Below are 15000 nucleotides of genomic sequence, written 5' to 3' on the forward strand. Positions count from 1 at the left end.
AGCTGATGAGCGCGTCGAGAGGGGGATGAGAGAGAGAGAGACGGAGGGCAAAGAACTGAAGACGGCCGAGAGAGCGGAGAGCGGAGCGAGCGATCGTTCCAGGAGCTGCTTACAGCTTGTGGTTATGATAGGAGCAGGAAGGGAGGGTGTGTGTGTGTGTGTGTGTGTGTGTGTGTGTGTGTGTGTGTGTGAGCGAGAGAGCGAGAGAGAGAGAGAGAGAGAGAGAGAGAGCAGGGAGAAGGTATGTGAGACCGGCGCTGAGGGGAAACTCAAGTACATCATGCTTGTGAAAAATTTAAGATGGCTTGCACACACGCACACACACACACACACACACACACGCACACGCACACACACACACACACACACACACACACACACACACACACACACACACACACACGACCATGCCAGCAGCAGAAAAGGTGCTTGCCCTGTCTTCCATTCTGACAAGAGGGGTACGGATGCAGGTCTGATGAAGGAAGGTGTGTGTGTGTGTGTGTGTGTGTGTGTGTGTGTGTGTGTGTGTTTTTTAGGAACAGCCATCTTCTGTTAGTGTCTTCTAGTTATGAAGTGTCATTTTGCAGCACATATGCCTCACCAGGGATGAAAGCGGAAAGGATACGGTGACATGTTGAAGCTCCTTGTGCCTCACAGTTTCAAAGAGAAGCCCTAACAGTGCTAATAAACCGGGCCGGGGGAGCTCGAGTACAAATGTAGACTTTTTTTTTTTGACACGAGTGAAGAAAAATAACAATCATTCAAATCCCATTGAGGATTCTCAGCGCTAGCGTCAGTGTATCTGACTGCTGTTACCTTCTGCTTTAGCTGCTCCTGTCACATTGCGGCAAGTGAGGGCAAATCTTCACCAGCCCAAACTGAAAATAAAAGCTCGCCACGGGCTAACGGGCTTGTGAAAATAATCCACTCTTGCTCCCGAGACGGCGAAACGCTCAGCACGACTGTTACTAGCCATATGGCGCCTTTATCATACTTAGCATTTCCCATCTCACGCACCAAAACAATGCTAATTTTCCTCATAATCTAAGGCTGGGATCAAACTTAATCCACCGAATGCGCTCCTCTTTGATCAAAGTTTGTTTCTGTTTGGGTTTTTATTGCGTTGCATTTTTCCGTTGCACCTTTTGCATTGTGGCAAAAGGTGTTCCATGAATCATCTGACTTCTGTGTTGTTTTGCCCTGTGTCTTGATAACTCTCCAGGAAGTGAATCAACAACAACAACCTGATAACCACGTGTGACAAGTTTCATCTCAATATGTTTGTGCGAAACTCTGCTATCTTAAAGGTCCAGTGTAATGAGAATTGCATTTTTCAATTTCATGGTATAATTTAACCAAAGGACCTGTTAATGTAAAGTTACCCAAATTATTATAACGGTCAGCATTGTGGAAATTTGACTAACGCCCTTTGAAAAACTCTTCACTCTCTCAAACATTTGGAATTCCAATCTACTATGTATGCATAGTTAGTCAGGTGTCCAGACAGCTACTTGCCAACTAGCCAAAATCTCAGTGCCTCCATTGTTGCTGTTTGCTGAAGTTGCAGCACTGGATATATGTTCCTCAAAGATAGAAACATTGTCTGCAGTGGAAGGTTCAGCTCTCACTCAGTCCTTTGTACTCAGCTTTGTACCATCTATCTAACCATCAAAAACTGAATAAAATGATGCTTGTTGTGTTAGAAATCAACATGAAACTTATCCTGACTGAGTTGAAATCATCGCACTGGATGTTGAGGAGCATTTCTTCAACAAGACATCTCAGGGAAGCAGAGGCGTTCAGTGTGTGTAGTCTTGACCACACCTTGGCAACGTTGAGCGCTTTTAACCAGAGCCAACTATTGTTAGCTGTTAGGAAAACAGCTTCTGTAGTGGCATGCTGTCACTGGCCAGCTGTCTGCCTGTCAGTCTTTGTTTGTGTGTGTGTGTGCGTGTGTGTGTGTGTCACCTGGGGCCGGCCTCCTGTTGTGAGAGCAGCGGTGCGACAAAAGAACGATGATTAATTTCACTCTGAGTAACCTGTCTCGCTGATGTGGCTCTACCAAGCTGCGTGCGCGTGTGTGTGTGTGTGTGTGTGTGTGTGAGAGAGAGAGAGAGAGAGAGAGAGCGCTGTAGACTGTGTAGTCAGCAGGTGTGCTGTGATACTCTGGATGCCCTCCAGTCAGGGTCAGACACACACACACACACACACACACACACACACACTGAGACCGACTACCCTATAAATCCCATCCTACCAACCCACATTGACACCATTTTCTCTCTCCCTCCCTCCCTCCCTCCCTCACTCTCTCCCTCTCCCTCTCTCTCTCTCTCTCTGTCTCTCTCTCTCTCTCCCTCTCTCTCTCCTCTCTCCATAGATCACATCATCTCTCTTTTTAAACGTGTCCCTGGTTCCATATATACGTTATTTACTTCCTCTCACTTAGCGTCAGTATTGAATTGAAATGTAATTTCAATCTCTATTTTGAAGACAGAAGCCACCTATCATAGGTAGTGACACTGTGTGTGTGTGTCTGTGTTTGTGTGTGTGTGTGTGTGTGCATTAACAGCCCTTTGTTTTCATGGTCCCTAATGAAATTGGTTTTGGTCTCATCTGTTGAAAGGAGAGGGCCACACACACACACACACACACACACAAATGGTAGATTTCATTAGGGAAATGTCTTTTTTGGTCCCTCCCTCCCTCCGTTCCCTCCATCATCAAAGGGACACTTGCACATTTTTGTTTTTAGTTTATTATCCATCCTCACTGGACATTTTTAACACGGGTTTCAATGGGAAATGCTAACAAGGTTAACAAGCCGTCCCTGACGTTCTCTCTCTCTCTCGCTCTCTCTCTCTCTCTCTCTCTCTCTCTCTCTCTCTCTCTCTCTCTCTCTCTTTCCTTCCCTCCTCCTCTTCCTCTTCCCTCCCTTCGTCCAGCCATGTAATTAACAAGATGTTTAACAGCCGAGGTTAGACAGGGCACTGCTGTGTCTGGACACACACACGCACACACACACGCACAGACAAGTCTCTATGTGGGTGGGTGGAGGAAGAAAGCCTGGAGGCAGAGGAAGGAAGGAAGGAAGGAATCAAGGATAGAGATGAAGAATGACATGAGGAAGTGAAGAAGGGGAGGAGGGGATTGAAGGAGGAGGGTGGTGGAGGGTTAGGAAAGATGAAATAAGGAAGTGCGGAGGGAAAGGAGGAAACAAAAGAGGGAGAAGGAGGAAGGAAAGAAGGTGAGAAAGGAAGGAGGGTGGAGATGAGGGAAGGAGGGTAGGGAACAACCAAGCAGACGAATGAAGGGAGGCTGGAACAAGGGAATGAAACACAGAAGGGCAGAAGAGGGTAATGAATCAATAAATGAATGCCAAAAAGGAAGGAAAGGAAGAAAGGGAGGGAGGAAGGAAGCCTTAAGAAGCCGTAGGAAGGACGAGAAGCAAGGAGGCGTGAAGGGAGGAAGGTGGAGGGAAGAAAGAGGGAAGGAAAGAGGGAAGAATTGATAGCCTGCGGTTGTGTTTTCCCAGTTTTCCTGACCCAAAGGTGTGACCGGTGCTTGAACCCAGCATGGTATTAATCACTGCAGCACTCTAGCCAAACCTCATTACTCTCCTCTGTTCGCTTTTATGACCTTATCCTCCTCTACATCCCCCTCCAACACACACACACGCACACACACACACACACGCACACACACACACACACACACACACACACACCTCACCTTCAGGTCCCAGTGAAACAAGGAGTCGTTTAATTTCACTATGATTTCATTCACAAGAAATTATCCCTATTAGAGAATGTGTGAGGATGAATATTGTAATCATAGGTTTTACTTCACGGACAGGTAGACAGTTATAATGTGCTTTAGCTCGGTTTGAAGGAGGAGAAGAAGAAGAAGAAGATATATAATAGTGCTCTCTTCCTGTTTTGTGTCGTAAAACAATCTCCCTTCGTGCCGTAAAGCAATCCAGCTGTTTTTCCCGCCAAATCTGACAAGGTGGTAAACAATGTAAAATGTAGAGTAGAGGCCGGTAATGGCTGCTGATCTTCTTGGCTATCGCCTCCTTTATTTATGGTAATTATAGTCATGTGTCAGAATTAATGTGGTAATGATTTAGTGATGTTAAAATGCCACACATATCACTGTGACACACACACTTTTTTCCTCTCTTGTCCTCTCTCCTCCTCTCACACTGTCCCGCTCTACATGAAGAAGCCCTTCAGATGCCTATTTGGCAGCCACTCCAAAGAATGAGATCGTATAGGAGAGAGTATGTGCCTATGCATGTGTTTGTGTGTGTATGTGAGTGTGTGTACATAAGTATTAATATCTGCGTACACCTCCGTGTGTGTGTGTGTGTGTGTGAGGATACAGTGTCCTTGGTTTTTATCAGTGTTGGTTGGGTAATGAGCCTCATCCCAGGAGGGCAGAGGAGAGAGAGGGATGAAGGGAAAGAAGGGGAAATAACTTGTCCTGTAACAAAAGTTGGAGCTTAGGCTGCAAATGAACCAGGAAGAGTCACCTTTTCCTTTTTATCCTGATCCTTCTCTCTCTCTCTCTCTCGGCGGAGTTGCGTCGTTCAAGGTGGCCCGGTGGTTAGAGAGGCCGTCCTAACCGAAAGGTCACAAGTTCGACTCCCGCGACGGACGATGCATGTCCTCTCAAAGCGTCCTTGAGCAAGATACTGAGTGTGTAGCTGCTCGCTCGATGTACATCGCCCTGGAAAAGAGCATCGGCTAAATGCCTGAAATATAAATGGAAAATTCAATAATCGTACACAGTGAAGCGTCCTTACTCTGCCAGCTATATGTCATCTTCTATTTCTTGAGAATTTGCGCAATGAGGGAATTGATTGGCCATTTCGGCAAAAATATTTTCCAGCTAAACGTTTTCTTTTATGAGTAATTGGTTGGTGGATAGTTTAACACAGATAGTGGCAGTCCATTCATTGGAGCTGAGCAAGATCAACTGAAATGACATGGGATTGATTGAAAAGGAGGAAAACTAATCAGTACAAAACCACACTTAAATCACTCTAAGTTGTCGCCAACATCAAAGCAGGCACCTAGACAGTCTGACTAGGACCAGTTATAACAGTATATCAGACAGTACACAGACACTGCATTTGCAAAGGAACAAAGTCCACTCTGGCAAACTCTCTCTCCCCGCCTCCTAAATCTCAAAATATGGCCTGGGCTCTTTGGTAATAAGTTCCAGGAAGGGAGACGCTGGATAAATGGAAACATAAAAAAGTTCCAGATGCCTCCGTGTCGCCCCTTTTTCACTTATATGGCCTTTGAATTTAGTGAGGGCAGACTTCACAGAGAAGAAGTGAGCTTTATAGGGCGGGTAGGCTGCAGCAGACACCTGCAGGCATCTCAGCTAGGTGACCCGATGACATTCACCTACCTCTGTTGATCTAGAATTCTTGTAATGTAGTGCTACACTTTGCTGATCCCCATAGGGACATTCTCCTTTCACTCTTCCCCCTTCCAAAGATGGTGTCTTGCTCTTGGACATTTCGGCTGATAGCATTTTAAAGTTACTGCAAGTGATTACTCCTTTAGTTAGGTTTGTTTGGCCAGGTGAGGACGAAGTCAGTCGAACTCTGGTGGCACCAAAAAAACACATCAAGACACATCAAGATGCAGGTCTTGGTCCACTTCCAAGAGAACGGAGGAGTGAAAACATAATCCCAACCAACTACAGGTAAACAACCCCAAAATGCAAGGGTTTATGGGTAGAAGGAGACAGATACAGTTCTTCATGCTTGGAAAGCCTAGCATAACAAAATGAAATCTGGCCTGATGCTCATATATAGCTATTTCTTCATGTGTTCTTACCTGGTATGAACACCAGAGAAGAAGAGCGTAGACATCATGCTTCGCTACAAATTTTAAGAAAAGCAAATGGAAAAAAAAAACAGAAACATTGGAGGGTTTAAACAAAGTTTCACATCCTTTCGTGCAGCCACTTCCTCAGTTAGGAGGCTGTGTCTGGCTGCAGCAACTTCCAGAGTGCAGAGGTCGGGGAAGGAGAGCGGATACCTGCGGGCTAGCAGACTTAGATGAGAATCTGCAGTCACCTGCTTCAGTCTGCGGGTCCCTCTGTGCCAGCTGACCTGAATCCCACTCCAACTGCCCTCTGCCCCGAGCTGTAGGGCAAAGCGCGCTCCCCGGTCCTGTTCCCCTCTTAGACTTCCAAAGTCTTTCGCTCATTAGAAGTGATACGGTGGCCCAGGTCGTTTCCTCTGTGTGTGTGTGTGTGTGTGTGTGTGAGTGAGTGAATGCGTGAGTGTGTGCTTGCCTGTGCTTTTGTTGACAGAGATAGAGATAGAGAGATCATTAGAGCCAGGAATACAAGGGGACAAAAAGGTCACTCTCACTTCACATCAATAAAACTATCTGTGTGTGTGTGTGTTCATGTGGGAGGGACATGAGAGGCTGTACTGCTAAAACAAATGACCTTTGGACAATAACAACAGGGACACAACTCCTCTACACACATACACATACTTTTCGAAAGTCAGTTTTTTCTGTAATCCACAACTTCTCCGACACAATCTGACTCGCCCTGATGCAGTAAACCCCACCCATCTGCTGCTTCCAAGCAGGTTAAAACAAACGCTTCAAATTATGCACAAGTCGTATTTACCCCAGATCGTGTTCCTCAAAGAAAGAACTACTCCTTTCTTTTCCATTTCTGCTGTTAACATGGAGGTGACGGGAGGTGATTATCTCGCAATTTATCTTCAGTGTAAAAATCTCAAGCTGCCGCCGCCACGTTTCGGAAACTCAGCGTCCCACTGAGCGCCTCCTCAAGGCTGATTTGTCGAAGCGCTCGCCTCGCAGCCGAAGCCGCTTCCTCCTCTTAAGCAACAAAGAGCACACGCGACGGCGACGGCGCCTTTGTTTTAATGAACCGTCTGTTGAGAGATAGATTAAAGGGACTCTGGTAGTGATTTGGCCAAATAATATCCGCGGAGACTAATTGGAAGAAAGGGGAGAGAGGGAGGGAGAACAGGCGACGGAATAACACACAGAAGTTTCACCAGAAAGTTTCACCAGACTCTAGACTCTTTGTCAGGTGATGGATGAGTAGATGGAGGCGAGGGTGGGGACCTAGAGAGAGAGAGATAGAGGTAAAGAGGCATAAAGAGAGAGAGAGAGAGCAGAGTGTGATTCGGTTGGTGGTACAGTGGAGTGATCCTCAGCGCTCTATCATTTAGCCAGCAACAGTAGACACAACACTGTCAGACCAGCAACCATTCATTTAGTATAAAGTGTAGTCCCACCCTGTACAGTGTGGCACTATAACCATCAGCTTCTCCTCTAAGCTTAAACAACAAACTGAGTGCAAGATGATGAAAATGTCATCCAACTATCAATCAAGTTTGAAGCGAACTTTTGAAATGTTGAAATGTTTGAATCCATAGAAAGATGGAAAGAGTGTTTCAAGAATTGATTAGTATTGATTAGTGTCGGCTAATGTCGGCCATATTTCATGCTGTCTGAATATTATATTATATATTCTAATACACCAATATTCTAATACACCAACTAATGTCCATACAACCAAGATAGGGGCCTTATACATAGGAGAGACAAAACACTATTCTGCAAATGCTTTTTTGTGATATTGAGGAAACTTCAGCAAAGTTTGCCATTTCCATTCAGCCTTTGTAATGGGATGTATCATAATTTGCATGAAAATACTTGGATGGAAAGCCGGCTAGTGTGAAGATCAGTGGTTGGCTGGACTGTTTCTTCCTCAAATGAAAAGATATCGTTTGTGTCCCAAGAGCTTTGCACACTGAGATAATCTAATCAACATCGGTGTGTTTTTCAATTTTCCCATCTGTTCGTTGCTCATGTTGTGATTTTCCAGATATCCCAGCTTTGGCCGGGCTACTTCTTTCTTTCGTTATCGGCTGCATAAAGCAAGAAGCCACTGGATCACACTGATGGCTTTGCCTTGTCCCTCTGTCCTCTTCCAGATCCTGGTGAACTCCATTACCCAGCCTGCCTTGCTGTATGAGAATGTGGTGGTGAGCGATGGGAGTCCCATTCTGAGAGATCTGCTCTTCAGCCCGGATCATCAGTACCTCTACGCCCTCACTGATAAACAGGTACGAGACACACACACACATGCACACACACACACAAAATAGAATGATCTAGAGCGGGGCAAGTTAGCAATGCACCCCATAATACCTCCTGGAGTTGCCGTTGACAACCCCTAGGAAATGATGACTGAATATCAATAGCCATTTTTCTGTCTGGTGATTTTAGGGACGGCTCTTGTCATGCGTGACAGCCTCTACCGTACAAATACACACACACACACACACACACACACACACACAAACACACACACACACGTCTCCATTTAACCTCTGAGAATGGATAGAGCGAATGTTAGAAAAGGAGAGCAGCAGATGAAGAGAAAAGAAAGGGAGATGTGTAGAAAGGGCAGTAGAACCATAACAAAGATGATGAAAGATAGAAAGCATAAATAAAACCAAAACTGGGGCAGGAAAGCAGTCAAGCTAATAACAAAAATATATATACATAAACATGTTTGCTTGATAAGCAGTATTGCACACACACACACACACACACACACACACACACACACACTCACATACATGGTAATGAGTGCTAATTAATATCATGAATATTAACATGTCCCATATATAGGATGTAGCACCATACCAGGGGAAACAGTATACGCTCTCTGTCTCTGTGCATATGGATTTGAGTATGACAGCTTTATTTATTACAGCAGGAGGTACAGCAGCAACAGCATGAGCTATGAGGATCTTAACTGGAACTGAAATCCTGGTTGCAATTGTTGATGACATCATGCCTGTACATTGCCTCAAAACCGTTGCATCATTTCACTGCTATATGGTCAAAATATCATACGGCAATTACTGGGAAAGATATTGCAAAAGAATATCATTTTTTACAAGGTTTCCATAGGTTATGAGATTTCTGGAATATCAGGGAATTTAAGGGAATTTTACAAATGGGTCACTTTACAGGAATATACCAGAATGTAAAACTTGTTTTTTTAATGACTTTTTTCACCCATTCAGTACATTCTTTTAGCCCAACTGTAGTAGAAACAAGACTGTTCACCCCTTTAGAAAAACAGTTACAAACCAGGAAGGAAAAAAAAAAAATACTTGGGTTATGGAATTGTTCCCACTTCGTCATGGAAAGTCATGGAAAAATCATGGATTTTTTCATCATGGCCACAGTGGGAACCCTGTTTTTGGCAGTCTTACATACCTGTTTGTGGTTTGAAACACTGGGAGACTATGGGTGTGTCTCCCATTGAAAGTCCATCTGTCTCATATTGTTATGTCGTAGAGATGGGACGATATATCGAAATTCAATATATCGCAATACCGCTTCACTCAGCCATGGTAGAGTAAGAAAGACAGGTACTGCTGTCTTGAAATGACGTGATCCCATAAGGGTTTGACACTCCCACTCCCTCTTTTCCCCTCTTCCTCTTCTTTTTTTTTTGCCTCCACCACTCTCTTATCTCATAACGGCTAATGACCGCGATGCGATAACCTTCGACGACACTCCCCCCACCCCCGTACGTAGACAGTAAGCTGCCATCTGACTGCTGTGTAATTTACCAGCGATTAGACATAATTGACTTCCATGTGTCTGAATGAGCGCGGAGGGGAAGTGGAGTGTAATTGATACAAATGGAAGGCATCGGTGTTGATGTGACAGGGGAAATAAGGCCCTTCGATCAGCGATAGCGGTACAGGAAGAGAGGCTGGATGTACTGTACGGGGGGAGATATATATACTCACACACACACACACTCATCTAACACTGGTACACATGAGCCGCATCTTGGTCGGCCTTCAGAGTCGCCCTTCACGTTTCTTTTTCTTTCCTTTTTTAAGAAATGATCTGATAATTTCATTGAAGGTCAACAGGACGCGAGGTATGAGGAAAAGGGACAGTGAGATTTACATCTTACATTTTAGGCATTGACGCCGTGTTCTAGAGCAGTGAGTGCAACAGTAGAATACGCTTTAATCACCAACATTACATAGACTCAAATAACATTCAACTCCTAGATCACCAGCATTATAAGGAACCTCCAGTAAGAAGGTAAAAGGTCACAACTGTAGCACTTTGACAAAATTGCTATTAGAGAAGTGCTAGAAAAACTCTGAGGAGAGCAGTAGAAGGCAGTTTTGGGGTGGATTTGACTGTCTATATGTGCAGGTAGAGAGTAAGAGTATAAGTATGAAGTAATAATATGAATTACAGTAATAATAGCAGTGTTTTATCTGTGTTAGCCAGTAGTGGCCAGCAGCTTCAGAGCTGGATAGCAGGTCAGTGTCGCGGCGTGTTTGCAGAGCGCTCGCAGACCTTTCCTTTTAACTCCTGTCATCTGCATTAAAGATGACTGCCATCGCCACCAGAAAGTCTTTGTCAATTATTAAAGCCGGTGTTTCATTATTGATGAGCATTAAGGGCCCACTGATATGTCCCCTACATGTCTGTGTATGTTAACGCAATGGCTGTACAGGGATGTCTCCTGACAGGAGGGAGGCCTTGTAGAAGCCTCTCATACACAACGCCCCCGCCTTCTTCTTCTTCTTTGCAATGATCTGAGGTTGTACTGCTACGTTTCCTGGTACAGATGTACTGGAAGTCCCGCTGAAGAAATCCTTGCACTGTTTTTTCTCCACCATGGAGATGAATTGTGCAATTTTTTTTTCCAGCTTTCAGACGATGCATGAACTGGAATCCAGTTGTTCCAGATTTGTTGAGTGCACCAAGTCCTAACTCTATATTTGAGTTAGAGTACTTTACAATAATGGGAGATGCATGATGATGGACTTCTATGATGGCTACCATTGTGTGAGCCATTCAGGCATAGATTTTGACACCCTTCTTCACCCTCCCCGCCTGTCTTTCAGTCTGTGTAATTTTGTTGCGGTTAAAATCTGAATCCGAATCACCTTCATTGACAGAGTGGGAATGCCCATCTCTTCGGGAAAGCAGATAATGGTGTTTCACCTCCAGAGCTTCAACACCAACCAAATTCACAGAGAGAGAGAGAGAAAGAGAGAGAGAGAGAGACAGAGAGAGAGAGAGAGAGAGAGAGAGAGAGAGAGAGAGAGACACAGAGAGGTGGTGAGAGGAGAGGAGGTGGGAAAATATAATTGGTTCGCAGCATACGCTCCCCTTCCTTCCTTTTCTCCAACTTCTTCTTGGCTCATCTTTTCGGCTCCCTTTCTCTCTCTCTCTATCTCTCTGTCTGGCTTGTGCGAAACTGCTCACCCAAGAATAGGTTCAGACAGCATAGAATGGACAGAACTAGGATCTCCCAAACATGAACTTGTGTTCCAGACAGCAGAGGAGCAGAGTGTGTGCCGAGCCTCCCCAGACTACTGATGAGCAGTTGAGCACATTGTCCTAGCTGGCGGCTGTCTGGACTATAGATAATGTATCATGGTTTAAGGTCGCTGGCCAAGCCTGCGGGTGTATGAACTTTTTTTTTTTTGAGCAAAAAGAGAAAATCCAAAGCATCCAAAAGGCAAAATTAGCCACTTTCCACCAGATTCACACAGAAATAAAAATTTCAAGCTCATTCCCATTAAAGGCCACGCTTCAGAGCTGACCTTTTCTGTCACAGGTAGATGTTGAATCCCCTGGATGCTGATGACGGTCCTCATACTAATGCTCTCAGTTTTGATATCATAATCACACCGTTCAGATTAGACTCATCCAATTAGACAGACAGAAAGACAGCCAGACAAGTAGATGATTAGTACGATAAATATTCAGCTAGCAAAGTGTTTTCTGCTAAGTTACAGAGAGCTGTAGAGGCTAGTTAGTTGCATCACAAATTTCCTAATTTTCTCGAATGGAGAATTGCCTGTGCGCAAATACGCCTAAATATACATCTACCATGAAGAAAAAGAGCTAAAAAGACCTAGCTAAAAAGCTTGTTGTGGTGTGGCTGTAGATCCATTCAGTAACGTTCTCAATAAAAGTGAATAGTGTGATAAGGTGGATTTGTTTCCAAATGTAGTTACTGTGACACAGTAAACTGTGTTGTCTTTAGCTCTAGTCTCTACTCCAAAACACTCTGAGTTGTAGCTTGAGAAGAGTCAGCTCAGTTAACCTGAACAAACTGTTAGCTAGCTAACAGGCTAGCAGGCTCATTTAGCAAAGTACCGCTAGCGCTAACTCACGACAGCTAGTGTGCTAATTAGATATTTTAACAAGAAGACATGGTTAGCTGACCAGATACTGTGGTTAGCTAGCTAACAAGCTGACATTATCTAAACACAAAATTGATCAGTGTATCAGTGATGAAATGATTAGTTCTCAGTCAAAAACAGCACAGAAATGTAACTGTCTCTTCAATTCTGTTGAGATTTGTAAAATTGTACTTCCAATATGGCCGCCAGAGGGCGTTAAGCCGCCTGAAAGCCCTCGACACAACTAGTCTGTCTATGGACTGTTTTCAGTACATCATTTTCAGAAGCGAGGTAGGTATACAATCGCCCTATTTGTCCTCTTGCTTCTCCTCCTCTTCTCCCCCTCTTCATCCCTCCATTCGTCTCTCCTCATTGGATAATAGAAATGCCAAGCGATGAGAGCTCAAACATCAAAAAGCCCATTTCCCAACTTGACAGAGCAATTTACCTTTTCCCATATTCACTCACACACATAATTAAAAGTTGTGGATCGGACTGCAGCGTATGGGCCGCATATCTGTGTAGCAATAGTGACACGCACACACACACACACACACACACACACACACACACACACAGTGCAATAACATAAAACTGTCTGATTCACTGTGAGAGGAGAGTTTTCGATTAGCGAGTGTTGGATTTATACATGGTTCTCTGTGCGTCTCTGATACACACACATACACACACACACGCACCTCCACTGGGTTTCTCTATTTACTCTCTCACACACACTCTGTCTCTCTCTCCGTATCTTCGTCTCTCAGTCTTTCTGTCTCTCTCTCTCGCTCTCACTCTCTCTCTCTCTGCTGTTTCAGTAAAGACAGTGAGATCATGTCATTTTGGCGCTCGCGCATTTCATCATTGCCATCGTCTCCTCGTTAAATGTTCAAACCGACTTAATCTAATAAATGCGGCAGAGGAAGAGGAATCTTTCATCCTGTCTGCTCCCTCTGGAGCTGACGTCACTGAGATAGAAATCATTTCCAGGAGACCTTTTGCCTTTTTTCCCTCTTATTTCTTGAGCCATCCTGTATTCTCCTATGGATGATCTCAGCCAACTGCTACGAATCAAATGACTAATTATGACTATTATGACTCACCTCATAATCTATTGATTTCCAGTGTACCTTTGTAACTAATTACTCATTTATCTACTGTCCAATATCATTTTTTTTACCAGCGTATGTGCAGTACAGCCATGTCTCAAAAGTCCCATTAAAGTCAATTAATGTCACTCATCTGCCAAATAATGTTGTTTTAGGAATTGTACAGTTGGGGAGACCGGGGGCAATTGTAACATTTTTTACATTTTCCCTCATAACTCACAGATGACTTCAAATACAGCAGTCATCCTTTGATATAACAAAGATATATGTGCACTAATTAATAATACAAATGATATGTTTTCACTGAGAAGGACAAGACGATAATATTGAATTTAAGGCAAGAAGTCATAGTGTTATAATTGCCCCCTTAGTGGGGGCAATTGTAACACAGTCATATTTAACCCACTGTATCTCAAATAAAAGCACACCTCAAAGTAATCACATTACTGCTAGTATCTAGTAATGCTACTTAAGATTGATTTATTTTTTTATGGTACGAATTCTATTAGATGTCAGGGATTGTATGCATTCAAAGCAAAAGTCTAGGCCTATTTCTATTTTTGCAGAAGGTTAGGCAGCTATTCTAGTGGTAACTAAATTTTAATTATTTTAAATTAGTTAAAAATATATTTCACTCAAATATATTGATCAGCTGATGAGTCAAGAACAGTCTTTAACCAAATATGTTAATGGAAGGGTAATTTCTGTGCTTAATTGACAATGAAAGGAACTTTGCTTTTGCAGAAACTATTATTCTAACCTATTCTAAATAATTAGACTAGGTTGTTCATGTTCATTTTTAACCATTGACCTAGAGATATCAAAACTGTAGACAGCAGAAGAAAAATACTGTACATCCAAAAAGTAACTTTCATACCTCAAAATCAGTTTTTTGTTGAAAATTTCTCCTGAGGTGAAGTGATCCTGCTTCTTTTCCTCAGGCAGAGAGAGAATCCTACTGAGTATGTGCACAGTAAGTGTCATCACTTTTTTCTGATTGGAGGAATTGAGTGTGTTATGATTGCCCCCTGTTATAATTGCCCCCGGTCTCCCATATAAGCTAAGTATAAAATAAGGGTGGCTGATATGGATTTTCAAGGCTGATATCACTAGTGATATGTTTGGATTGAAGCTGCTGATAGCCAATATTTTGTACCGATATGCAAAATCTTTAAATTTTATCAATTTAATTCCATGGTTTAACCCAGGTATAAACAGCACACAGCAGTGTGCAGTAGATAAGTGCAGTGGTAGTAATTTGATGTAATTCAATATAGGAATTCAATAGATCAAGTCACGACTTACTTTACATCAGTTCAGAGTGTAAGCTACTACTATGGGATGTGCAGCGCGGCTGTGAGGTCAGGCCAAGTCTGATCCAGTGTCTGCCGTAGCATCGCCGCCGTATTTCCACTATATATCCACTGAACTCTCCAGTCAAGGTCAAGCCGCTCCGCTTGTAAAACAGCGACGTAAGATGACCCTTTGGCAGCGAGCGGCTCTGCCCCCGGGCCCCCGCAAAGACGCTCAGTCAGTGGCGTAATGGTCTGATGATGTACCTCCGCCTATTGATTTAGCCCCAGTGCAGAAATGTACTGTACCGCACTGTACTGTATGGTGGAGAAA

At 43.7% G+C, this 15000-nt stretch overlaps 1 protein-coding gene across 1 annotated transcript in view; it reads left to right on the top strand.

The window, feature by feature from the left end:
- plxna1a (plexin A1a) overlaps positions 1-15000 on the top strand; it is a 156807-nt gene that overhangs the window by 24734 nt on the left and 117073 nt on the right. The window contains exon 2 of the mRNA XM_071543953.1: positions 8009-8140. Coding sequence (XP_071400054.1) covers positions 8009-8140 — 132 coding nt within the window. The remainder of the gene's footprint in view (positions 1-8008; positions 8141-15000) is intronic.

This window comes from Centroberyx affinis, unplaced genomic scaffold (assembly GCF_046629955.1).
Source record: "Centroberyx affinis isolate AG114_WGS23_722 - 3 ecotype Tasmania unplaced genomic scaffold, CSIRO-AGI_Caff_v1 ptg004423l_1, whole genome shotgun sequence".
In the NCBI taxonomy this organism is placed as follows: domain Eukaryota; kingdom Metazoa; phylum Chordata; class Actinopteri; order Beryciformes; family Berycidae; genus Centroberyx; species Centroberyx affinis.